Source organism: Notamacropus eugenii, chromosome 4, assembly GCF_028372415.1.
Source record: "Notamacropus eugenii isolate mMacEug1 chromosome 4, mMacEug1.pri_v2, whole genome shotgun sequence".
Classification (NCBI taxonomy): domain Eukaryota; kingdom Metazoa; phylum Chordata; class Mammalia; order Diprotodontia; family Macropodidae; genus Notamacropus; species Notamacropus eugenii.
Window position 1 is genome coordinate 1,726,991 of NC_092875.1, and position 25,729 is coordinate 1,752,719.

The following is a 25,729-nucleotide window of genomic DNA, read 5'->3' on the forward strand; positions in this document are numbered from 1 at the left end:
TATGGGAGGAGGAGCCAGGGAGGTCCAGCCTAGATAGGGAGCTCAGCATAGGCCGGTGTCTAGCCAAGGGATCAGTCCGGTTCTGTTTGGCCCTGAGGACAGTACCAGGAGCTGCAGGGAGGTGGAAGCCAGAGAGAGGTCAATGGGGGGGTGGTGGCAGGGGAATCTCCCGCAGAGTGGGAGGTGGGGGCCCCATCCTGGAAGTCTCCAAGGGAGGTTGGCTGATGCCGCATGTTAGCTACAGGTGGATGTGAGACTGAACTTTGTGTTTCCTGGTCATTGAGCAGCTCTTCAGGCCCCCAGGCTCTCTCACTCACCCTCTTGGGCTGCCCCTTCCCTCCATCCCAGCTCCAGTCTGTCCCCTGGTCCACTCTTCCACTGCAGGACACTGGACAGTCTTTCCTTCCCTCCACTCATTCCCTGGCAGTGGTGGCCATGCCTGGCCAGCCAGGTCACTTACTCAGAAGGGTCCCCACTCCCAGGCTCAGGGGGCAAGTAGGAGCTCGGAGGGTCAGTGTCCTCAACTCTGTGGGCTAGAAAGGAGCCTCACCCCCACCCTCATGATGCACCTGCCAACCTTCATCTTAACAGCTCAGCTGTCTGAGGGCATCAGCCTTCTCTCTGGTGACGCTGGTGAGCATCTCAGAGAAGGCAGGTGAGGGCTAGGGCAACTAGGGGCTTTGCTCTGGGCTCTGACCTCTCTCCCTAGGCCATGCTTGGGTCCTGGATGTGCCTGGGCCTCTCCTAGAGGCATCTCAAACCCAACATACACCCCCTTTTCTGGCTCTTTGCTCCCCTTTCCTCCCCTTCCAGCTCTGTGAAGGGAGGTCCTTGCTGGCCTATTTGGGCCAAATGAAACAACTCTTTGGCTGTTGCCCCACCCAGTGCTGATGGGACTCTCTCAGTCCCTGGGCTCCCACCACTCTCCTTCCCAGGAGTCTTCTAGAGGAGAGATAAGTTGTTTGGCTGCTGGGGAGGAATGCAGCTGAGAATGGGGCCAGGAAGTTGTGTGGCCTCTCTCCCACCCCTCCCCCTCTCCAGCCTCCTACAGCCCCAGTAGCTGAGCCTAAGTCCATCCTTGCCTTGGGGTTGCACTGGGACAGGATGCTACAGAAGAGGGGCCGCTTGGGGGGCCCTCTGGGTGGCCTCCCACGGGGAACAGGTGCCCCAGACTCTATCTTCATCTGGTTTTTAGTCATTGCCTTCTTCTTTCTCCCTTGACCATCTCTGGGTGGGGAATGACCCTCGGCAGGCCTAATGAAGTTTGTGTGGATTCCTTGGGTTTCACGCCTATTTTGGGGATTTTTGTGGCAAATGTTTTTTCTTCCCAATCTTCAGTTTCCCTTTTTATTCTAGCTGCATTGAGTTGGTTTGTACAAGTGTGATCACTATCCTCATGTTTTGGGTTGTGAAGCCTCCCTGAGCCAGGACTAGGAAGGTCTCAACTATCTCTTCTCATTTTCTGAAGCTGTGCCTGGGGATTTGGGGGCTGTGTGAACCGCCCCCCCCCCGAGGTTGGCCTCCTTTTGGCCTTCTTGTTGGAGGTGACCTTGGCCTGCTGGCACAAGGAGGCTTCCAGGGCGCATGGGCCAGGGGGTGGGACTGCCTGGGGGTGGTCACTAGGCCTGGGAGGCTCTGACAGGCCAGGTTGGGGGGTGAGGCAGAGCTCAGGCCAAGGTCCAGGGAGCTCCAGCAGAGTGGCCAGTCTGCCTGCCACCTCTCTGCCCAGACGGTATCTGGTAGCCATGGCCAGCCCTGAGTTTTCATCACTGGAGCAGACCCTGGAGAAGAATCTGCCCCTGGCTGACCTCAGGAATGTGCAGCGGATCCTGTTTGGGAAAGAGACCAGGTGTGTGAAGAAAAATGAGTGTGTATGTGCAGGTGTGAGAAGGTGTGTGAGTGTGAATGTGTGCATATGTATGAATGGATGTGTCAGTGTGTGTGAAGGTGTGGACAAATGTGTGTGTGTGTGTGTCTGAGTGCAGGTGAGTGTGTGGATGTGTGTATATGTGTAAATAGGAGTGTGCGTATATGTGAATATGGATGAGTGTGTGTGAATGTGAATGTATGGATCTGCGTGAATGAGTGTGTGAGTGTAGATGAATGTGTGGACCGATGTGGAGGTGCCAGAGTGAACGCTGGCTTGACCTGGGAGCTCTTGGGGTCCAGGCCACTGAGGCAGCTGTGAGAGAAGGGACACACCCAAGGTCCCTTGAGCACTGAGTGCAGGAGTTAGGATATGAACCCAGAGCCTTGGACTTCCCCTCCCACTGTTCAGCAAGGCCTTCTCACAGATATGAACGTGTGTGTGCGTGTGTGTCTGTGGGGAATAGTCTGCATACTGGGACACATGGGTACATATACACACATGCATGAACATGCGCTCAAGGACACGCACACGTGGGACCCCACAGCTGCTTTTGAGCATCTGCTGGACACCTGAGTCTTGAAGCTTTTTCCAAAGCAGGCCCCAGGCTGGGGCCCTGGGCACTGCCTGGGGCCTCAGTACCCTCCCCTCCGTCCTCCCACCAAGCTCCGGCTTCTCCTCCACAGAGGGCTCTGTGTTCTACAGCCATGCCAATGCATGACATCTCTCCTGCCCCAGCAGTCCCTTCTTCAGGACCACCCTGTCCCCCAATTCCCTGACCTGGGTCTCCTCTGTCCCAGCTTTCTAGCCCTTCCCTAGCCTGGCTGCCTCACTGGAGACCTTCTCCAGCTCCTCTGGGGCATTCCCAAATGGAAGGGCCCAGGGCTGAGAATAGAGGGCCAGACAAGTCTGTCCTGGTGGGGCCGAGGCCAGAGGTGCTGGACACCAGGCTGCCTCCAGCAGGCACCTCGTGGGCAGGACTGTGAGAAGGTTGACTTGTTTCTGGGGTCTGGGGGACTCAGGGTGTATGTGAGACTGTGACTCCTGCCTCCCAGCCCTGCAGCCCAGGACTGAGCCAGGCTTTCTCAGCAGAGGAAACCGAGGCCAGGGCTAGAGGCACCTTCAGCTCCATTCAGTCCAAGGGAATGCCCTTCTATTGTGTGTACCCAGGCAGCCCTGGGCCAGTCCCCCAGCCAGACCACCAAGGAACAGGCCCTACCCTCAGAGCTTTCATGGGATCTTGGGGGGGAGGAAAAACAGAAAATACAAAGTAATGGGAGAGGAAAGAAGAGAGTAGGGGGAGAGGGAGGGTAAAGGGACGACACCTTTGGGGGGCAAAGGCTCCCTATGGGAGGCGGTATTTGGGCTGAGCCTTCGAGGGGGCTGGGGATACCAGGAGGCCCAGGGGAGGAGCCAGATCATTGGAGGAGTGGGGCAAAGGTGTGGGCATGGGAGATGAGAGTCCCTGGGAAAGTAACAATTAGTAGCAGGGCATCTGCACAGCAGAGCCCAGGCTGTGCCAGTGCTCATGGGGCACTGGGGGCTGGTTGGGTTCAAGAAGGGCTCTACTCCACCATGACAGACAATCCCAGTAAAAAAAAAAACCTGCCACATTTATTCAGAGCCCTGCTGTGTGCAGGCACTTTTTAAATGTTACCTCATTTCATCCTCTTGACAACCCTGGTCACAGTGAAGTCCCCATTTTACAGATGAGGAAATGGAGGCAAACAGAAACTACACGATTTGCCTGGGTCATACACCGGTCAAGCCTCTAAGACCCAGTTTGCGCTTGGGCCTTCCAGCCCTGGTGCTCTGCTGGGTCACCTGGCTGCCAACCTATTTTGGGAGGGAGCCACAATGGGGTGGGTGGTGAGTGGAAGGGGGTGGGCCTGGGGAGGTAGGACCTGGGGGGCCACCCCAAGGCTGCTTATGCTGGCCAGCCCCCAGGCCAGGAAGCTCTCTGGTCCACTTGAGCACTGTGGTGGGGCAGGGTACCCAGCAGCACGCAGTTACTCCTCTGGCCTCCCTGCTTTCCTACCTTTTGCCTCCTTGTTTCTTGTGGACAGGAGGGGAGGCTGGTCACCAGGTGTGGCATGTGCATTGGAGCAGGGGCAGCTGTAGACAGGTAGACTGAGGTCCTCCCTCTGCTCCTCAGGAAGCTTGACCTGCCTGACAGTGCCCTGGTGGCAGCCTCCCAGCGGGACTTTGAGCTGCTGGCCTTTACCTTCGAAGCCTCTGTGGAGCAGCTGAGGCCATCCCGGCTGGTCCGCGTGGGGCTTGTGCAGAACCAGATCCGACTTCCTCCAGATGCCCCGGTGTCTGAGCAGGTAATTGGCAGTGCCTGAGCTCAGCCAAAGGGCATAACTGGGTGGGCGGGGAAGAGCACGTGCCTACACAGAGCCCTATGCTATGTGTTGCCCAAAAGAAATCCTGTTAGCACAGCTGGAGGCAATGTCACCGGTAGAGGCTGCCTCCACCCATGACGGCCGGGCTGGTACATGTTTCACTACCGACTTCTCCACATGTACACAGATACACTGTTAGGTCCAAACAACCAAGCTCTGACTTGGAGTGGGCTAATTTCCAACATGTAAACCAAACACTTCAAGCCACCTCCCTGCCCACCCTGTCTACACCAGGAGCTACCTTCCCCACCGGCCACCCCTTGGGCCTGCGGTCTACACCCGGACCATCTTTCCCATGTCTAGTGTCTTTGTACACCAGGTCCCCCGCTGTGGGCTCCTCAGTCTTATAGCTCAGGCCCCCGTGGGCCACCCTCCCTCCCCAGGGTCCTGGGCTGATGGCAGCTCCAGCTCTCCCTGCCTCAGTCTCTCCATCCCCTCCCTCCCCGGGCAGCTTGGGGAGGGATGGGACACCCTCAAAAGACGGGGAAGGAGGCTGGCCCAAAGGGCCCGCGAGGCCGGTCACAGAAGGGAGGAGGGGAGGCGCCCCAGGGGGATGGGGGAGGCCGGGGGGGCGGGGCGCTCGCCCAGCTCAGACACTTCCATGCATGTGATCGGCCTCCCCCAGGTGCGCGCCCTGCACGGACGCATCGCGGAGATCCTGGAAGTGGCCGCCCAGTGCGGGGTGAACGTGGTCTGCTTCCAGGAGGCCTGGAGTGAGTAGCGGCCGAGGTCTTCCCGGCCCGGCCACCCCCTCCCGCCGTCCTCCTCAGCCCGCCCTTTCCCCAGAGCAGAAAACTGAGGTTCAGGGTGGTCTCCTTCCTCCAAGGCCCTCTGCCTGCGGATAGGGCCAGGCATTCTCTGCCAGGGGCACCTGGCTGCTCCCGGAGGAAGCCCGTCCTCAACTCCCCGGGCCGGCGGGCAGCAGGCACTGAACAGACGCCGCGGAGGGGCACAGAGCGCGGGGCCGGGGCAGGAAGGGGCCACCAGGGGGCGCCGCGGGGCATGGAGGCAGGAAGGGCTAGTTCCTCGTGAGGCCACTAGGGGGTCTGGGTCAGGAAGACCTGAATTCCAACTCAACCTCTGGGTCATACTAGCGCCTCCCACCCTCCCTCCCTGGGCACTTGCCTCGGGGGCCCCAGGGTTAGACAAACCAGCCCAGCCGGGGCCCTGGGGACCGAGGAAGGAGGAGGCCTGGCAGGCACGGATCCGGATTCGAATTCTGCCCAGAGGCAGAGGGCTATCCACAGCCCAAGGCCCACCTCCCGGACTCCAGGAAGGGCACTGTCCCTTCTCTTTCCAGCCATGCCCTTCGCTTTCTGCACAAGAGAGAAGCTGCCCTGGACAGAGTTTGCGGAGTCTGCAGAGGACGGTCCCACCACCAGGCTCTGTCAGAAGGTAGGAAGTGGGCCTCATGCCAGGCTCTCCATCCTGACCAGCCCACAGCAGGCCCAGACACCGCCAGGGGAAGATGATGACCATGCTCCTTCCCTAAGCAGTGACTCCCTGGAGGAGATGGGAAGGAAGCCCCCCCCCCCCAGTGCCTGCCCCCCAGGAGGACACACACACACACACTCTTACACACTCACATGCTCACATACACACAATCACACACTCACACACACCCAGTGAGGACACGCACACACACACACTGCCACCTAGAGGCCACATACACACACATACACACACTCACACAAACTCACACTCACACACACGAATGACGCAAGGGTCATGGCCAGGGGCTTCAGGGTTTACTTGGGGGTCCAACTGAGGTCCAGGGTCCAACTGATGTCCAGGGTCTGGCTGTGTCAGGGGGCCACTCCTGGGGGAGCAGGAGCCAAGGACCCGGGAAAGGAAGAGAAGTCTGGGGGATACCTCTCCCTCTGGGGTCTTCTGTAGCTACCAGACCTTCCAGACACCGTGCATGGCAGCGCCCCCTAGCGACGTGCCCCTCTCAAGTCAAACCCATTTGGGTGGGATCCTCTAGGGGCTGACTTGCTCTTGCAGCTGGCAAAGACCTACAACATGGTGATTGTGTCTCCCATCTTGGAGCGGGATGAGGCCCATGGGGATGTCCTGTGGAACACTGCCGTGGTCATTTCCAACTCTGGGGCCGTGTTGGGCAAGACTCGAAAGAACCACATCCCCCGGGTGGGGGACTTCAATGAGGTGAGCCCTGGACCTGGGCCGCTTCACCCCAGGGGGGGCCCTAGACCTCAGGAGTGGGCCACAGGGAAGCCCTCCTCTGGGCCTCAGTGTCCTTGGTGCCTGGGCAGTCCCCTGCCTTTGGACTCTGGGCTCTTCCAACCCCAAAGTGGAGCTGCCCTCCCCACCTGCCCCCTAGCCTTGCCCCCAAAGTTCTCTGCTGCCCTCCACCTGCCCTCCCCATCCCCACCTGGCCCCCTGGGGCCTCTGCTGCCCCTCACCTGCCCCCTCCAGCCTGGTCCTCTGAGGTCTCTCCTACCTCAGGTCTCCAGTTGAGGGTAGAAAAGGGGAAGGAACCTTCTCACCAGACCAGCTCTGGGACGTTGAACAAGTTACAGCTTCTCTTTGGCCTCAGACATATCTAAGGTTATAGGCTCTTACTGAATGTTTACTGACTGGCTGGCTGACTGACTGGCAAGCCCTAGCCATGAACACCACAATTAATGCTGAGGACTGAGTGGCTCCTGTGGCTCTTGGCCAGAGCGCAGGCTGGTCCTATTGGCCTAAAGTGCAAGGATGTGCTTAGCCTCCTTCCCCAAGGGCTCACCAGGAGAGATGACTGAGTCCCTTTCCAGGGGTCCCCCACCCCTGCCCTGTCCTCCCCACTGCCGCAGCTGGTGGCCTGGGGGAGAGTGAGGAGAGCAGCTCTACCAGCAGACCATGCGCTCAGGCAGGCCTGGGAGCTGGGCCTCTGGGGAGCAGGGTCCCCAGACTGCATCTGTGCGGGGAGGGGAGACACACTCACCCACCCACATGGGAAAACTTAGCCTAGAAACCAATCAAATAGTCAACGAGCCTTTTTCCAGGACCTACATCTTGTGGCAGGTGCTGCCAACACAGAGACCTTCTGGTCTGCTAGAGGAAACGTATCAATCCCCAGTGCATGTAGATACAAAATATTTCAATGCTGGGAATGGGTGGGTGGGGGTGGAGGGAGGGCAAGAGAGAGCTGGGGAGGTCGGTGGTCAGAGCAGAGGAGGCAGAGCTGTCCAGACCAGGGGCACAGCCTGAGAGAATGCCTGGAGCAGAGATGGAGGGGAGGCTAGGAGGGGAGGCTGGCAGGGGAGGCCACGGTAGCTAGATTAGAGTCCATGGGGTGGGAGTGGGGGGGGTGAAGGGTAAGAAGACTGGAGAGGTGGGAGGGGGTTGAGTGCCAAAGAGGATTTTGTATTTGATCCTGGAAGTGAGAGGGAGTCACTGGAGTTTATTGCATAGCGGGGTGATGTGGACTTAGGGAGATCACTTTGGTGTCTGAATACAGGAAGAATTGGAGGGGGGAGACTGAGGCAGGCAACCCTCCTCCCCAGCAGCTATTGCCTTAGTCCAGGGGTGAAGTGATGGGAGCTTGAGGGGGCACATCGGAAAAGGGGGCATATTGGAGAGAGGCGACAGGTGACTGACAGGCTATGGCGCCATATTGGATCTGGGGGGTGAGAGAGTGAGGAGCCTGAGGCCCTGGGAGGATGGGGTGGGGCTTGACAGGAATAGGGAAGGTGGGAAGGGGAGATGGTCTAAGGAGAAAGGGAATTAGTTGTGTTTGAGACACCTTGGGTTCAGGTCAGAGATGTCTGAGAGGCAGCTGGAGATAGGAGACCAGAGGTCAGCGGAGAGGTCGGGGCAGGAGAGGCAGACTTGGGAGATGACAGAGGGCCCAGCACAGAGCCTGGGGGATGCTCATGGTGGGAGGGCGTGGTCCAGCCAGGGAGCCAGAGGAGAAGGAGGATTGGTCAGAGAGGGAGGAGGAGAGCCAGAGGAAAACTCAGTCTGCCCAGGAGACAGTAAGAGAGAATAGGAAGAGGGAGGCCTGATCAGTCAATCAGAGATCACTGCTGCCTCTGGAGCGTAGGTCCACATAAGATCACAATCCAGACTGTAGAAGGCTGAGGAGTGGAGGTAACCAGTGTAGACAGCATGTCCAAGGGAGACAGCGAATGACAACTTGTGGGGATTCTTGGGCCAGAGGAGGTATTTTTTTTTAAGGGCTGGGGAGATGCTGGCGGTGGTGGAAGCAGCCAGAAGAGAGGTGAAGGTTAAGGAGGGAGGGGGTGTGATTGTGGCTGTGAGTATCTGGAGGAGGTAACCAGCAGACAGCACTGAGGAGAAATGGGGTGCAGCTCTGAGGTCCAGACTTGGGGAGCAGTGACAACAGGCTGCAGATGGCCAGCATTTCTTGGGCGGGGGTGAGGGAAGAGAAGAGAAGGTCCTGGGCATCTGGTCTCACCGAGGGTGCCCTCTTTTCCTCAGGCCACCTACTACATGGAAAGCACTTTGGGTCATCCTGTATTCCAGACACCCTTTGGGCGGATTGCTGTGAACATCTGCTATGGCCGCCATCACCCCCTCAACTGGCTCATGTACAGCCTGAATGGGGCCGAGATCATCTTTAACCCCTCAGCCACCATTGGGGAGCTCAGGTAGGGAGCGACCCTGGGCAGTGCTGAGTCTCTGGCCTCAGTGCCTACTGCAGGCAGAAGAGAATGACAAGGAGGCTGGGTTGTCTGTGAATGGGGCCTGTGGGGAGGGGCTGTGCCTATAGCCACCCTTGGAAAGAAGATGGATGCATGATACATGGAGACATGGCTGAGTCACACATGGAGACATGGATGGGTTGCACACAGAGGTAGATGGGTCACACATGGAGATGTGGATGACTCACACTGATAGATGGATGGGTCACATGTGGAGACATGGCTGGGTCTCACACGGAGACATGGGTGGATCACATATGGATGAATGGGTCACACATGGAGATGTGGATGGGTCACATGTGGAGATGTGGATGGGTTACACGTGGATAGATGGATGGGTCACTCACAGTGAAGTGGATGGGCCACACATGGATGTGTCACACACAGATGGATGCCTATGTATATGGACATAAACACTGGTCAACCAGTGGGCCAGTCACCACCTCCACCACAGAGACTTGGGAAGGCTCCAGAGCCTACAGCTTCCCTTCCCTGAGCATCATATTCATGCTGAGCTGACTCCCGGCCAAGAGTGGAGCAGGGTGGGGCTGGATGGGGACCAGAGCTGAGCCTGTGCTGTATTTCCCCTTTCACTTCTGGGGGCACTGGAACCCCAAGACCACCTGAGGCTGGGCCTTCTCCCCCGGGTGCTGTGAGGACACAGGCTGAAGGGCCCCCACTTCCCTGTCCTCCATGGCTCAGAGGGAAGAGGGAGGGTGGCTCCCCTCCCGAACACCCCAGGATGCAGGATGGGGAGTACTTCCGTCAAACTCTTTCTGGAAACTTTTGTCAGCCTTGGTGGGTGGGTGGGGGGTGGGAGGGTGGAGAAGAGCAGTGAACTCGGGGCTCCAGGGAGGATGCCATGTTCCCAGCCGCCCACTGTAGCCCCCTCCAGTGTGGGGGTGGGAGCCAGGCCTGCCAGCCTCTGTCTGTCACTGTCACGAGGAAGAAGATGACAGCCCTGCCTCCACCTGTCACTCAGCCTCCTACAGGGGCGGCTCAGCTGCCAGCCCAGAGAAGACTAGGGAGACAGGATGGGGGAGGGGTGGGGATTGGCGTCTCCTGCCTGATTGGGGGCAATCTTGAGCTGGGGGGCCCAGAGGCCGGACCAGGGCCCCAGAGGGCAGGGTCAGTGGGTGCCAAGACCAAGGGAGAAGGGACAGAGAGACCTCCGGGCTGGTGTCTTTCCAACAAGGAGAGTACCTTTTCCTCTTCTCCTCTGAGGTCCTGGGGACTGGAGGCCTTTGGGGTAAGTGTGGGAGCGGCCTCATCACTGGGCCCCCACCTCACCTCCAGCTGCCTGCCCAACTCCCCATTGCCCCTGTCCCTGCCCCGAAGCCTGGCGGTGAGCTCCGGGAAGGAGCTGGTTTTCCTTTGACCTTTACCCCAGGGCCTGGCAGAGGCCTGGCTACCTAGGTGGTGGAGACCAAGTGGTCATCTGGGGGGAGGGAGAGCGGGGGGGTGGGAGCTATGGGACAAGTCTCAGGGATGGGCCCTGCCCGCTGGGCAATGCTGGGGGGGGCGATATTGCTGGTTGGGGGGGCAATGCTGGCTGGAGGGCGATGCTGGCGGGCAGCCTGTCTTCCAGGCCCCAGGCTGGAGGGGCCCTGGCTCACACGGAAGGCCCATTCCCCTCTCCATTTCCCACATGTTCTGCAGTGAGTGCCTGTGGCCCATTGAGGCAAGAAATGCTGCCATCGCCAACCACTGCTTCACCTGCGCCATCAACCGAGTGGGTGTGGTAAGGAGCAGTGGTCCTGGGGGTGGTATATGCTTGTGGGAGGCACATTGTGTGAGTGCCTTCATTTGTGTATGTGTGGTGTGTGTACAAGTGTGGTGTATACTTGTGTGTGGATGTGTACAGGTGTGGTATGTACATGTGTGTAATTTGGTGCATCAGTGCATACATGTACACATGTTATATGCACAGTACATATGTGAGCATGTGCACGACCGTATAAAAGTCTATACATGCGTGTGTGAATGTGTGTGTCTGGGTGGATGTGCATGTGTGTGGTATGGTGTGTGTGATCCCCAGCTGGATTGTCTGTGTGTAGGAGGGCGGTTCCCTTTGGAGTTTTCTGGGGGCCCTTCCCCACCTCTGTCCTGCTCACACATCTCCCATGGCTCCCCTCTGTCGCCAGGCTCAAGGGTCTTTCATGCCCCTGATCTGTACTAACAGGGAGCTGTTCCATTGTGGAGCAAGCTGGCCCAGAGGTGGTGATCTTGCCATCACCACAGTGCTCCAAGCCAGCCCTGAATGATCTCCTTGTCTATGGGCATGAGAGTTAAGGTTTCTCTAAGGACCCTCTGCCCCTAGGGCCAGTCATACTGAATTGGGGCGGGGAACTTTCAGCCTGTAGATCCTCAAGTACAGCCTGGTGACTGAATCCAAACTTCACAGGACAAATTTCCTTCATAAAAGGATTTGTTCTTTACAACTTGGACTCAGTCCAAAGGCCGCACCCGAGGACCTAGAGGGCCACCTGTGGCCTTGAGGGCACCCATTCCCCAGCCCTGAACCGGACAATTTCATTTCATGTTTGGGGTGACACATTGGACATGCCTCGATCTGAACGGGTTGGGGAGAGAGACACCTCTGAGGACCCTGTAACTGAGCCTGGGGCTGGCTGTGGGGGTAGGGCTCTGAGGGGGATGGACAGGGACTGGGAGCCATGGAGTGGCTATGCATATTCTAGGGGTTGTGGGGGGACTCTGAGGACTGGGGAGTTGTGGGGGGTTCTGAGAGCTGGGGGCTCTGTGGACTGGGGGTTCTGAGGACCCAGGAGGCTGTGGGGGAGACTGTGAGGACTGGGGAGCTGTGAGGGGGCTCTGAAGACCTGGGAGGCTTGTGGTGGGCTCTGAGAACTAGGCAGGGCTGGGCAGCTCCCCCTTTCAGCCCTTCTCCTCCACAGGAGCACTTTCCCAGAGAGTTCACTTCTGGGGACGGAAAGCCAGGTAGGGGCTGATGCAGGTTCAGCAGGTGTCCCTGGCATCGGGTGGGCCCCAGCGGGATTGGGGGAGGGACAGGCCCTTCTGGAGCAGGAGGGGGCGCATGTGCCCATGGTGGGGGGAGTCTCTTCCTGTCCCTGTGCCTCACTGGGACCAGCCCCCTCAGGTACCCTTGCTTCCACTGTTTCTGAAGCACACCGTGACTTTGGCCATTTCTATGGCTCAAGCTATGTGAGCGCCCCGGATGGCCGCCGGACCCCAGGACTGTCCCGCACCTCTGATGGGCTACTGGTGGCTGAGGTGGATCTCAACCTCTGCCGTCAAATGGGTGACATCTGGAATTTTAAGGTGGACTCCAGCCCCAGGGAGGCTGCCTGGTGGGAGGGCAGGGCAGAGGACTGGGACTGGGTGGGGATGGGGAGGGGAGGTGTGAAGGCTGCCACAAAGTTTGTCCAGGGGAGTACTGTGCTGGGATGGGGTCACAATGAGGAAGCCTTGAAGGCCAAGCAGGTTTTGTAGGGAGCCATCGATGAGCTGAACCCATTTGGAGGCCAATTGGAGGATGGAAGGCTGGAGGCAGAGGAGGGACAAAATTGGGGGAAGGTAGTGAGCCTGGTTTATGGGAAGCTGGAGATGCTAGTCAGAAGGTAGTGACTGGCCCAAGGTCACCCCACAGGCTGGCACGGCTGAGCATTGTACCAAGCCTTGTGCTACGCAGGGTCTGGGTCATACAGATGCATGAAAAATCTAAGACTGGCCCTGTCCTTGAGAAGCTTCTACTCCAGTGAGCAAAGATGGTCCATCCCCGGGAGGGAGGATGAGGGACAAAGGGTGGAAGGCCCAGCTCAGGATGAGGAGGGTCCCATGCTCCATCGCCTGGGAGGGGGCTCCCTGGGGCCAGGACAATGGGAGACCAGCCTGTATCCTAACCCTCAGATGACTGGACGATATGCTATGTACGCCGAGGAGTTGGCCAAGGCATCCCAGCCAGATTACAGACCCCACATTATTAAGGAGTAGAAACTGAGGCTGGGCAGGCCTCCTGGTTTCACAAAAGAACCCTACCCCTATCCCCTCCGCCCCTCCATCCACACCTCTTCCAAACCAGCTGAGGCAGCCCAAGGTTGCCTGAAGCCCCTGGGGAGTATTGGCAACATGACCCCAGGGGGCTACCCTTCTGCTGAGGGTAACAGCCAAGTCCCCTGACCCTACCCCACCCCACCCCCAGGCAGAAGCCCCTGGCTTCTGGCCTCCTGCTGGCCTGTGTGCAAAGGCCCTGGGAGAGCCTAGTCATTGTATACAGGAAGTGCCTAATAAACACCTGCAGAAACAAAAGTGCCGGGTCTGAAACTCCATAGTAGGCCACTGTTCCCAGCCTGGAGTCAAGAGGGGATGGGTTTCAGTCTCACCTCTGACCCAGACCTCCCAGGCTGCCGCTTTGTCATCTGGAAAATGGGGCCAGTAATCCCTTCAGCCTCTGTCTCCTGGGTGGTCCCCAGTGGGGCTGGATGGATTGCTCCAGCCTGGGAGGGTCAGAAGGTGCTGGGTCTGGGCCTTCAGGAAACCCCTGGTCAGAGCAGGGCCTGGCTGGCCCCTAAGGAGGCTATTGCCCCTCCCAGCACTGAGCTGGCAAACCCAGGCCAACTACCTGGGGTGGGGGTGGGGACCTTTTACAAATCTCAAACCAGTCATGACAGCTTGGCCTTGGTCAGGAGTAAGGCCTCCTTGTCACAGGAGATGGGGGAGGAGAGCAGGGAGAAGGTGTGAGTGAAGAAGCAGGGAGGGGGCTTGCAGCGAAGGTCATTTTTCTGTAAAATAGGAGGCAAAGGTCTCTGCTGAGAGAGTGGGAGGAGGGGCAGGGAGGTTTGAGGAGGGAGGAAGGGGTTTGGAGCCTCTGGGGAGGGGATAGAGCACGCAGCAGTGAGGGCCTGAGGTCAAGTAACAAGTTTACAGGTGAGCTTTTCTCCATCATCCTTCAAGATCCTGTGTGTAGATGAGAAGGTGGCAAAAAGGGACCCAAGGATGAGGGTTAGCTGGCACAACAGGCAAGGGGGGACCAGGGACTGAGCACTGAGGTGCACTGGGACACCCAGGGGTCACCAGGGAGGGGAGGAGAGCGAAGCCACTGCAGGGGAGATGGCTCCAGTGAGGACCAAGGGCCTGGAAGTCACGATGATGAATGGTAGAGATTAGGACTGAGAAAGGACCTTCAGAATTCATGAGCAAGGCCAAATGGAGCTCCAGTGGGTGATGGCCAGGTCAAGGGCAGGACCATTTCCATGGGCAGCTGAGGTGGAGTAGTTTAGGCGTTTGGGGAGCTTTCACAGGAGCTGGGGAGTGGGGAGTGTCCTGGAGGTGATGGACGACCCACCAGGATCTGGATTGAGTCATACACTTGAGGAGCAGAGGGTATCGTGGGAGGGTGGCAGGATTCTGAAAGTGGCCATGGGGAGCAAGGAGCATTCCAGCTTCCCCGGTGGGAACAGGTTCCACACTTTCTAGGCCAGAACACTTCTATTCCTGAGAGGTCCTCCTGTATCATTTCTCTGAAGGATGGTTAGTGATCCCTTAGAAAATGAAGCAATGATGGGAGTGACCTGGGTGACAGGCAGGCTAGAGGCACAGCTCCTGTGGAAATTAGCTAAGCATCTGACAGATGACCCCACTGTTCCTGCAGGAGATGGTGAGGTGAAGGCTGGATGAGATCATGATTAGGGGCACCATGCCGAGCAGAGTGAGCAGCCATGGGTGACCCTGCCCTGGAGCATCTTTAGGATGTGTGGCCATCCAGGCTCTGTCCAAAGGTCTCCAATGAGGGAGCACTCAGAATCACCTGGCAAGGGAGTCTGTTGGTGCCCCAAGTCTCCCTATGTCCATGACCTTTTCTCTCCATTCACAAGACCACCCACTCCCTGGCTCACACCCTCATGGCCTCGGGGCCAGGTCTGACCAGTCACTCTCCTGCTCGGTAATCGTCACAAGCTCCCCATTGCCTCTTCTTTGCACTGATTGCGCCGCCCTTCTTACCCATCTGGGGTGGCTCTGCTCAGCCAGACCCCTCTGCTTTTTTCACTTTCCAAAGCCTCAGAGGATTCCCCCACTCATTGGTGCCCACCCAGGGGGCACTTGGGGCTGTTTGAGGGCCTCTGGGAACTGAAATCCTGTCTCCTCAGCTGCTTCCTTCCCTCCCCACCTCTGAATTTCCCAAGGTTTAAGCAAAGAATCCAGGCCTTTGAGCATCTCTGGCTCCTCCAGCTAATTGGACTTTTCTCTGAAGAGACCCTCCCCACTCCATTTGCCTTTTTCTCCACAGTCCCCTCTCTTTTCTCCCTCCCTTCTATCTATCACTTTTACTCACAATCGCCAAAGTTGATCAGGTTTTTTGTTTTAATATAGAGATCAGTGATGCTGAGTGGCTCATTACAAACAAAATATATTTATGTATAAAATTTCTCTGCATGTAAAATATCCCTTTCCTGTGGTCAGAGGAAACAAAACGCACCCTGCAGCAAACAGGGCAGGGCAGGTTGCCAGTGTGGCCCCGAGCTCCCCAGGGTCACCCAGCTGTGGCCCTAGGTGGCTGTCAGCGATCCCCCTGGATAGAAAACAAACTTCTCACTCAGCCAGGCTTCCAGATTGGCACAGATGCCCCCACCCAGCTCCCGGGGCAGGACAAAGGCACACATGTTCACAGGCTGGTAGCTCCCAGGGCCTCTGGCCACCATTTATCTCTCTGTGGCCGTACTCCCAGCCTCGAATTTGGCCATGAGGATGCTGCTCTGAGCGTTGCTCACTTGGCCAATCCTGATTAACGGTTTTGTTTTGCTCTAGATCCTCTGCAAGGGACCCATTTCATTGCAGCCCCACTTCCCTGCCCAGCCTGTGTTAACCAGGCTTTGAAAGCAGTTAGTTCACAGCTCGAGAGGCTGCTCAGAACCGGCTGCCCCTGCTCCTTTGTACCATTCTGACCAGCACTCTGAGGATTCAACAGGACAGTCCTTACCCTGCCGGGACAGGTCAGCATGTCGGAGCCTGTCTGCACAGCTGTTGCTGAGAACTGCCCACCATGGACGCTTCAGTCCTTCTGCTTTGGCCGGCACCCAGGCTCATATTCCCACAGGCAGCAGCCACCCCACCAACCACAGAGCCCACCTTGGCTGAGGCCCAACATTCCCCTTAGCTGTGCCCTGAGACTCCACTGGGGAGGGGAATCTGAGCCTCAGCTCCCTGCTGCTGGGCCTGGCAGCTGGCGTCAGGGCTGAGCGTCCACACTGGCTGCTTTGTAGGCAGTTCCAGATCAGCCAAGGACCAATCGGAAGATCCCTGGAAATGCCCTTGGAATCAGCCGCACAAAGCCAGATCTTAATTGGCCCTGGGTATGGGACTAAGGAGGGGGCTGGAGACACAAGGCTGCCATCAGTCAGCTATCCCACTGGGACTGGTCACTCCTCTGCATTACTCTCTGGATCGGTAACCCAAGTCTCCTCTCAACAAGGAGATCTTAGGGCCAGAGGGCAGGAAGAAGGCTTCCTGCTGGCCAGCCACCCCCCAGAGCATCTCTGTCTCCATCTTCTTCTCACCAGACCTGGCTTGAGCCCAACTCAGAGCAGAAGCCTGGCTCCTTGGGCAAGCACAGAATGTGTGAGTGAGGGAAGGCACCTCGAGGGCCTCTGACCTAACAAGAAGAGATCTCCCCTGTAACTTCCCAATGTGCTGGTTTAAACTAGTGGTCGTTGGCCTCTATCTCGAGAGAGAGAGAGAGAGAGAGAGAGAGTGTGTGTGTGTGTGTGTGTGTGTGTGTGTGTGTGTGTGTGTGTGTGTGTGTCTGTGTCTGTGTGTGCGTGTGTGTGCTGGAGTGGGGGGAGGAGAGCCTCTCCTGGAGGCAGCCCCAAAAATAGCCATAGTGGAGTGGAGGCACCCCAGGACCTCCTCCCTGATGGAAACAAGGCAAAGTAAAGAGCAGACAGACGGTAGGTGGGCAGGCCTGCTGGTCACTGTGCGGAGCGCGCGTGGGGGATGGAAGGCTTTTCACAACAGAAACAGGAAAGATGCCATGCTGGCCGCCCGGGAGGAGGCCAACGGGCCTATCCACTTGGGACCTAATGAATTTGGATCTGAGCTTGTAGAGTGGAGGAAGAGGGTCCCTGTGCCTGTCAGGGTCTGCTCTGTCACACACCCATGGTCATGGCCAGTGGCCCCAGGTTGGGGGGAGCAGCATTGCTGGGGCAGTGGGCTGGCCACTGAGGTCAGCTGTGGGTATGGGCACAAAGCCTGGGGTCCAGGGGCTCCCTGTCCACACCTGGGGTCTGAGGGTTCAGTAGCAGCAGCTTGGGCATCCATGCGGCCAGGCCTGAGGTCAGCTGTCAGTGTAGACAAAAAGGATGTCCTCGTCGGTGCCGTAACTAGTCCTGGCTTCCTCAAAGTTGGTCACACTGGTACTGCACATGCCTGTGGAAGAAACATTCCAGCAACCACACTGTCACACTGGCCCCCCAACCCCCTCCTCCCCATGCTGCCTCCTCTCTAAGGTTCCCTTGACCTCCCTGACCAAGGAAGTGAGCTGCCCATCACCAGCAGGGGGTCATGCAGGCTTGGCAGAAGCTACTCACGGTCTGCATAGGCTGGGTTGTTGTAGAAGATGCTCTCAGAGGCCCTGTTGTAGCCACACAGCACAATGAAGTGGCCCTGGTAGTCAGGACCTCTGCAGAAGCACTTCTGGCCGATGGGCAGGAAGCAGCAGTACTTGACAGGGCTGGAGCATAGGTCACACAAGAGCAGGACCGCATTGACCAGCACTATGGCCACGTGCCCCTGGGCCAGGTGCTCCTGGATGTCCCGGACGGTCACAGTGCTGGGGGAGGGAAAGCCTGGGCTCAGTCCTGGGGAAACCCTGGTCCTGGGGAAGGGGCCCCCTCAGAGCCTCCTTCAGCAGTGCTGCCAAGCTTTCAGAAGGGCCTGGTCATCTCCCCCACGGGATTATGGGCCCTTCCTGGGCAGAGACCATCATTTGCCTTTCCTAGTGTTCACAGTAAATGTTTACTGACTGGCCTTTTCTGACAGGCAAAGGTAACTGGACCACATGAGCAGTAAGATTGGGTGGCAATCCTGAGGTGGCATATCCTCCTTGGCTTGTCTGCTTCACTTGAGGACGGCTTAAACCCTTTTCATTGCCAGCGTCCATCGCTTACCCCCTTGCCTCTTTCAAGCTAAACAGCCCCATCATGGGGCCCAGTTTCAACAAGTGCCCTGTGATGACTGGGCTTCCTAAATCCAGTCAATCCCCCAGGGCCAGTGTGCTTTGACCTTTGGCTAAACACATGACCTCTCCCAAGGACTGCCTTCTAACTGAACCACAATCTAATCTTTGGGCATTACTTCATAGACTTTAAATGGAGGATCTGAACTAGGTGATGGCCTTAGATGAGCTCTTATTTACCATTAACCCTCTTCACATGGTATTCCCCTTTCATTCCTCCACTGGGAGTCACCTTGGGCTTCCTCACTGTCTCTCACCCCCACATTCAATATTTTTCCAAAGCCTGTCCATTTCACCTCTGCAGCATCTCTGAGCCATTTCACCTGTGCTGCATCTCTAATCTGTTTCACCTCTGCAGCATCTCTGAGCCATTTCACCTGTGCTGCATCTGCGATCTGTTTCACTTCTGCTGCATCTCTGGGCCATTTCACCTCTGCTCCATCTGCGATCTGTTTCACTTCTGCTGCATCTCTAATCTGTTTCACCTCTGCAGCATCTCTGAGCCATTTCACCTGTGCTGCATCTGCGATCTGTTTCACCTCTGCAGCATCTCTGGGCCATTTCACCTCTGCTCCATCTGCGATCTGTTTCACTTCTGCTGCATCTCTAATCTGTTTCATCTCTGCAGCATCTCGGAGCCATTTCACCTGTGCTGCATCTGCGATCTGTTTCACTTCTGCTACATCTCTGGTCCATTTCACCTCTGCTGCATCTCTGGTCCATTTCACCTCTGCTGCATCTCTGGTCCATTTCACCTCTGCTGCATCTCTGGTCCATTTCACCTCTGCTGCATCTCTGGTCCATTTCACCTCTGCACCATCTCTGGTCCATTTCACCTCTGCTACATCTCTGGTCCATTTCACCTCTGCTACATCTCTGGTCCATTTCACCTCTGCTACATCTTTGGTCCATTTCACCTCTGCTACATCTCTGGTCCCTTTCACCTCTGCTGTGTATCTGGTCCATTTCAGCTACAGCATCTCTCCAATATGGTCCTGTCTCTCACTTTGCCCCCACCCTGGCACAGAACCTCACCTCATGCCTGAACTATTACAGTAGCTGCTGGGGGTTTTCTGTCTGCCTGTCTTTCCCCACTCCAAACAATCCTCCATTCAGCCACCAAAGTAATTTTCCTAATGTGCAGAATCCATTGTGTAACCTCCCCCTCCCCCATTCAATAAATTCCAATGGATCTCTATGGCCTCCAGAATCAAATAGAAAATCCTCTCTCTGACTTTCAATACCCTTCATAGCCTCACCCCTCCCTTCTCTAGTCTTATTGCACCTTATTCCCTGCCCCCACCCCATGTACACTGTGACCCAGAGACCCTCCTTGGGTCTTCTCACACAATCCCCTCCATCCGTGGCTCTGGGCATTTTCTATGGAGATGTCCCATGCCTGGAATGTTCTCTCTCCTCATTCTGGTCTGCTGGCCTCCCTCAAGTCCCAGCTTTTCCAACATATGTCCTCTCATCCCTCTTAAGAAAAGGGCCTTTCCTCTGGAATCATCCCCAATTTATATTGCCTATATCTGAATGTACGCAGTTGTTTGTGTGTTATCTCCTCCACTGAGTGCTGTCTTTTCCTGTTCTTTGTGTCCCTGGCACTTAGCACAGTGGCTGGCACAGAGTTGGTACTTGTTGGCTGATGCCCTTTGCCTTGCCATGGCAGAACATTCAGCCCTACCGCCATCATTTCTCTCTATGCTCATCCTTCATCCTTCCTTTTTCTCCCTTTGAGAAGTCTTCCCCTTCTCTTCCTAACTCTGCCATCTAGTTTCCGATGTCGTCATTCAGCTGGAGCTTTTCCCTCCTCAGTGACCCAAGTCAGCCTCAGGGCCTCTCTCCATGCTCATTCTCCTGGACCTCCCCTGAAGCTGCCTATCCCCTTCTTTGGGGCCCTCTCCTGGTTTTCTTCCCTGTCTGGTTGCTCCCTCTTGGTCTCTTTTGATGGATCTTCATCTAGGTCTTCCCATTACCCATGGGTGTCACCATCATCTCTCTGTCCCCTAAGGTTCTCTCCTGGGGCCTTTTCTCTTCTATACTAGCAGTTCTCACAGTGTGGTCTGGGGACTCACTAAGACCCGTTCTGAGGGTCCACAAGGTCGAATCTATTCTCACAAGACTACTACAGACATTTCTGTTTCTAACAGTGAATATCAAAAGGCACAAACAGAAGCTCTTTGTGAGGGGGGGCCTCAATCACATTTAGGAGTGAGATCCAAGCCTCTCACTGGTTGAGCTCCTCAGTTCCCATGGCTATTGCTTGAGCTGGTGTCCCCATGGCTTTACAATTCATGACCTTCCTCTCCCTGATATTCATGCCATCATCACCCGACCCAACCTGCTGTCTGCTCACAGCCGCACAGCCCTCATCCCCTCCCCCCAGATGCCAACAGCTTCTACTTCACATCCATCCCTCACATAGCTGCCCAGGTAATTTCCTTCAGGGCACTTGGACCAAGCACCTGTCCCCCTCAACCAACTCCAGTGGCTACCTATCTCCCCTCTACTCAAACAGCAGCTATGGTCCAGCTTTTAAAGCCCTTCATAGCTTGGCTTTGAACAATCTTTCCAGTCTCCCCAGACATTACAATTATCCTTTCCACATCATGGGGTTAAGGGTGTGCTATCCCCCCTCCCCCCCCAACAATCTGAAAATCTGCATAAAAATGTTCTTGCCCTCCCTTCATATCAGAGAAGTCTGAATTATTACAATATTAAAAGATAAAATATTACACAATACTACAACTAGATTATATGCATCTCTTTGAGTTTCTAAACCTTTTCTGTGCTGTCTGCTAGCCTTTATGTGTCTGCAACTTCTGAAAAACTCCCCCCAAATTCCCATTTCATTTCTTATGCTGACCAGCAATATGTCAAAACCGTGAGGGGGAAAAGTCTCAATGTGGAAGGGATGGCTGTTCCATACTGTGACACAGCTATGCAGGTTCCTTCCTCTCATGTGATGTTCTGTGCCTCCCAGGCCTAGAATGCCCTCCCCTCTGCCTTTTGGGTCCCTCTGGTACCCAGGGCTTGGTATACAGTAGGTGGCTAATAAGTATTCACTGATTGTCAGGCAGAGGAGGGTGACCCACAGGCCCCATAATGCTCTCTGCTGACCTGTCCTGCAAACCCCACATTCCAAGCACGGAGTGAAGACAGCTGTTGAAATCCAAGGAAGCTCTCACCATTGAGGGCAACTTCGAGGGGGTCACACAGAAAAGGCTGCGAGCCACACTCTGGGGGAGGCACCCAGGGGCAGAAGCCACGCTGAGTGTGTCAGGCACTGAAGGGAGCACTCTGGGAAGCCACTAGCAAGAAATATAAAAGCCTGAGGATCCCACTCCCAGCCAATGGACAGACGGAAGGGAATGTGCCGGTGTACTCAGACAGGGAGAGTTCTGCCTGCCTCTGGCCTCCCTTCGAGGAGTGGTCTTCCCACTGTACAATGCACTGAGGGATAGAACGGCTAAGTGAAACTAGAGAAGATGGCTCTCTAGAAGCAGCTGGGATGCCAGCCTTGGGAGAGGGCAGGAGACCACTTCTAGTTCTCATGGGTGAAGGAAGAGGATAAGAGCAGAAGGAAGGCCTCTAAGAAAGAAATCTGGAGGGCCCTGGAGTCAGGCAGGAGCTCAGAGAGTGGATTTCAGGAGGGTGGCATTTGACAAAGAAGGTGTATGATCAGAACTGTTGAGGAAAATCAAATGGCCTCTGGGCAATGGATGAGGAAGGAAGAGACAGATGGGCAAAGGCTGCTGGGTCCATCAGTCACCTCCCCCAGAGAAAGGCCATGGCATCCAGGGACAGGCTCACCCCTGCTCCCCATTCTTCTCTTCAGGGTTTGACTCCGAGGGAGGAGGAAAGGAGGGAGGCAAAGGAAATGCCGCCAACAGGAAGGCAAAGATGAAAAGCTGATTTTGGCCAAGCTCCCCAAAGGGGCACCTAACCTGCCAGCCTTTTGTGAAGGGCTAGGAACCGCTGCCAGTGCACACAACTTGCCTAGGGCTGGGTGAAGTTTTTGATAAAGAATCTCATGCTAGTTTTGGGCAAAAGGTAGAGATGTGAACTTTTTGGTCACTCAGTCACTTCTGACTCTCCTTGATCCCACTTGGGGTTTTCTTGGCTGAGATGCTGGAACATTTGCCATTTCCTTCTTTAGCTCATTCAACAGATGAGGAAACCGAGGTAAACAGGATGAAGTGACCTGTCCAGGGTCGCTCAGCTAGTAAGTGTCTGAGGCCAGACTCAGGAAGTGGATTCTTCCTGGCTCCAGGCCCAGGTTCTGTTCTCAATGGTGCCATTAGTGGACCCACATGGACTAAAGAATACAATGAAATGAATTCAGAACTGGCTGATAGGTTGGTCAGTCATGGACCTTTGATGAAAATGTGGAAAGAGGTCTCCAGTGGAGTGCCCCAGGGATCTGACATCGATGGTCTGGACCAAGACACAGATGCCCAGTGGAGGACAGAAGGTGGGGAGGGGGCAGACAAGATGAAATAATAGCAGCATGGGTGGCGGGGTCTTAGGTTTGATAAGCTCCCCCGTGACCTCAGAGGCTCCTGACAGCCAGGAAGGGATTTGAGCTCCAAGGATGGCCTTAACAGGGTCTGGCGGAATGAGGACAAAAGTCATGGTCATGACAATGGCAGTGACAGAGAACAAGGGAGGGAGGGAGGGTCCTGGAAGGGCTAGCTCTGCCACAGAGGTTGCCCGGTGGGCAGACAAGGCTCAGTGACCCAAAGGGCCCAAAAGACAAGCAGCAAGATGAAGGGAAACCTTCCCAGTGAGTTTCTCTGATAAAGTGTCATTTCTAAGATGACATAGGGAGCATTGAGAACCCTTCTCCAATCGATAAATGGTCACTTTTCAATAGAAGAATCTAAGTCATTAAGAGCCATGTGAAGAAAGACTCTGAATCTCTGCTTATTGGAGAAATGCCAACCAGCCAGCGCCAAGGATCTGTCTCAGCCCCATCAGATGGGCAAAGCTGACCAAAGATGAGCCATGTGGGAGGGGTTGGAAGAATCTAGAGGCAGGAAACACTGGTATCACTCCTAGATATCTACCCCAAGGAGACCAAAGCAAGAGGAGAAATATCAATAATAGCTCTTCCTGTGGGAGCAGAGAATTGGAAACTGAGGCAAGGCCCATCAACCAGGAAATGTCTGGTCAATCTGGGCTGTAGCTATGATGGAGCAGTACTGAGCTATGAGAAACGAGGAAGGTAATAGGTCTGGGGAAGACTGGGGCAGAGAAGAGATCCAAGAACAACTACTATGATACCAGTGAGGTTCCTGGGAGCAGCAGTGCCCTGGGGGCATCAGGTACTCGGGGTGGGACTCAGCTGGGGCCTCGGGGTCAGGTCTGGGCAAGCTGGGGTGAGAAGGGCCTTGAGCTGCGGATCCACGGAGGGCTCAGGGCAGAGCTCTCAAGGCTGAGCTGGGAAGATAGGGCGGAATGGCACCAGAGCTGTCCGTGGGAGATGGGGGCTGTCGGCAGTGCCAGCTTTGCCACATGTGTGCTGAGGTGCCCAGGAGGGTGGGCTGAGGCTGTGAGCTGAGCCTGTCCCTTACTACCTGCGTGGCCTCGCTAAGCCTCAGTTTCCCCATGTGTAAAATCAGCATCAAGGCTACTCTTGGATAAACACTTTCCAACCACGGGAGTTAGAGCAGGGAGAGCATGGACACTGTCAAGGAGCGCACGCAGCAGGACCTGAAGCCCAGCCGCCACCCTCTCTCTGGGCCCTGGCAGGGATCAGACTCAGGGGTGCCCGGGGGCAGGGGAGGGGTCTCACCACTTCTCCACCAACACCTTGCAGGACGAGGCCCGGGCGAACAGCTGGTTGACCCGGCTCTCCTCGGCGTCGAAGTGTCTCCTGTAGAAGGACTGAGCGGAGAAGACGGCGTTTAGGCCGCGGTGGCCACTGACCTAGGCACGGCCCGGGCAGGGAGGGTAACAGCGCCAGCCTGGGATCCCCCTCTCCCCCCTGCACAGGCCCCCTTCCCAGCCGGGACAGCGGGGCTCCCCCACACCTGGTTCCGGTAGCCCTTGTCCACGCCCAGCGTCCGCGTGCAGAACCGGTGGCGCGCCCCGAAGTGGCGCATCAGGTAGGCCAGGTCGATGGTCCAGATGCTCCGGGTGAGCTGCAGCTCCTGCAGCGCCTGCTCGAAGGCAGCGTCGTCCTCCAGGAGCTTCAGGTACCTGGGGCGGGGGAGTGCGCGGGTGGGCCACTGGCCAATCATCGAGCTGAGGGAGGGACTGGGGCGGGCCCGGGCAGGGTAGCAGCCAATCCCCGAGCGGGGGAAGGGAGAAGACGCCAGGCAATTACCGAGCTCTGAGGGAAGGCTGGGGAAGGAGCAGAGGGGAGGCATCGGCCAATCACTGAGCTGAGGGCGGGGCACGGTGGACCATCGGCCAATCACCGAGCTCAGGGAGCGGGGGAAGGCGGGGCCTGAGGGGGGAGGAAAGAGATGGAGGCGCGGGTGGGTCACCGGCCAATCACAGTACTGGGGCGGGGCCGAGTGGGGCCGACTAATCCCCGAACTACGGGAGCGGGGAAAGAGACAGAAGACAGGGACCCGCAGGGGGTCAATTACCGAGCTCTGAAAGGACAGGGGAGGGGCCGAAGGGAACACCGACCAATCACCGAGTTGAGGGAGGGACTGGGGCGGGCCCGAGTGGTGCACCTCCCAAACCCCAAGCGCGGAAGGGGCGGGGACAGGGACGTGCCGGGTGGGCCAGCGGCCAATCCCGGAGGTCAGAGGAGGGGTCACCAGCCCGGGCCCCGCCTCACCTGAGCACCATCCTGGAGCAGGCCAGCCCGCAGTCCCAGTGGTACAGCTGCTGCACGATGGGCACCTTCAGTTGCACGAAGTCGCCTGGGACAGAGGACTAGCATCGGAGGAGGGCGGGGTTGGGGCCCTCCCCCCATGGTCCAGCAGTGACCCCGCCCCGCCCCTCCCAATGTGCTGGCTCCGCCCTGGGAGCCTTCGCCCCGGCCGAAGTTCAAATTCCGTCCCCGCCCTGGCCAGTCCTGGGGCTCCTCCGCCCTAGGGGACCCGGGCCTTTGGCCTCCGGATCTCCCGCAGAGTCCCAGGCTGGGCATCCAGGAGATGCTAATTCCGTGCCCCTCAGTCTTGGTCAGGGCGGGCTAGGACCCCGTACATGGACCCCTGGGCCGTGCCTCAGTATCCCCCGCTGGGAGACCGATCTAGGACCCCGTAAGCGGACTCCCTGGGCCGTGCCTCAGCCTCCCCAGCTGTCAGAACGGGCTGACTCCATAACCCTTCCCTTTCCCCCTGCCCGTGCCTCAGACTCCCCGGCTGCCCTCACCGGGCTCGGCCCCGGCTCCCTCGGCCTCTTCCCTCATGCCGCCTGCGGGCGGACGGGCCGGGGCTCGGGCTGTGGAGGCGCCTTGGCCATGGCCCCGGCCCGATCCGCTTCTGCCCGGGATCTCGGCCCCCGCCTCGGTTCCTCAACCCCTCTCCGGCCCCACCGCCGCCACGGCCGCTCCCGGGAGGACGCGAAATCTCTCACGGCGCATGCGCTAGCGCACGCACAGCGCGCCACCGAC

The 25,729-nt window shown here is 57.2% G+C and overlaps 2 protein-coding genes across 6 annotated transcripts; one reads left to right on the forward strand and one right to left on the reverse strand.

Moving 5' to 3' along the window:
- The first annotated feature begins 1,646 nt into the window (after window positions 1–1,646).
- On the forward strand, window positions 1,647–13,229 carry UPB1 (beta-ureidopropionase 1). Of its 4 annotated transcripts, none has more exons than XM_072606743.1 (10): window positions 1,647–1,849; window positions 4,023–4,194; window positions 4,898–4,985; window positions 5,573–5,667; window positions 6,322–6,438; window positions 8,719–8,888; window positions 10,602–10,683; window positions 11,858–11,900; window positions 12,061–12,242; window positions 12,831–13,229. In XM_072606743.1, exons 1-10 carry the CDS (start codon window positions 1,746–1,748, stop codon window positions 12,912–12,914), a joined length of 1,137 nt encoding a protein of 378 aa, XP_072462844.1. In that variant the 5' UTR covers window positions 1,647–1,745; the 3' UTR covers window positions 12,915–13,229. The 4 variants fall into 4 exon arrangements, with proteins under 4 accessions (XP_072462844.1, XP_072462842.1, XP_072462845.1 ...); XM_072606741.1 differs by having other exon boundaries at window positions 1,648–1,849; window positions 6,277–6,438; XM_072606744.1 differs by having other exon boundaries at window positions 1,648–1,849; window positions 6,277–6,438; window positions 8,764–8,888.
- Window positions 13,230–15,267: 2,038 nt separating this feature from the next.
- Window positions 15,268–25,704, reverse strand: GUCD1 (guanylyl cyclase domain containing 1). Of its 2 annotated transcripts, none has more exons than XM_072606751.1 (6): window positions 25,489–25,704; window positions 24,950–25,034; window positions 24,189–24,357; window positions 23,951–24,042; window positions 17,504–17,745; window positions 15,268–17,342 (listed from the first exon to the last, which is right to left on the reverse strand). In XM_072606751.1, the coding sequence occupies exons 1-6, from the start codon at window positions 25,523–25,525 to the stop codon at window positions 17,251–17,253; spliced, it is 717 nt and encodes a 238-aa protein (XP_072462852.1). In that variant the 5' UTR covers window positions 25,526–25,704; the 3' UTR covers window positions 15,268–17,250. The 2 variants fall into 2 exon arrangements, with proteins under 2 accessions (XP_072462852.1, XP_072462853.1); XM_072606752.1 differs by having other exon boundaries at window positions 25,465–25,669.
- Window positions 25,705–25,729: the final 25 nt, after the last annotated feature.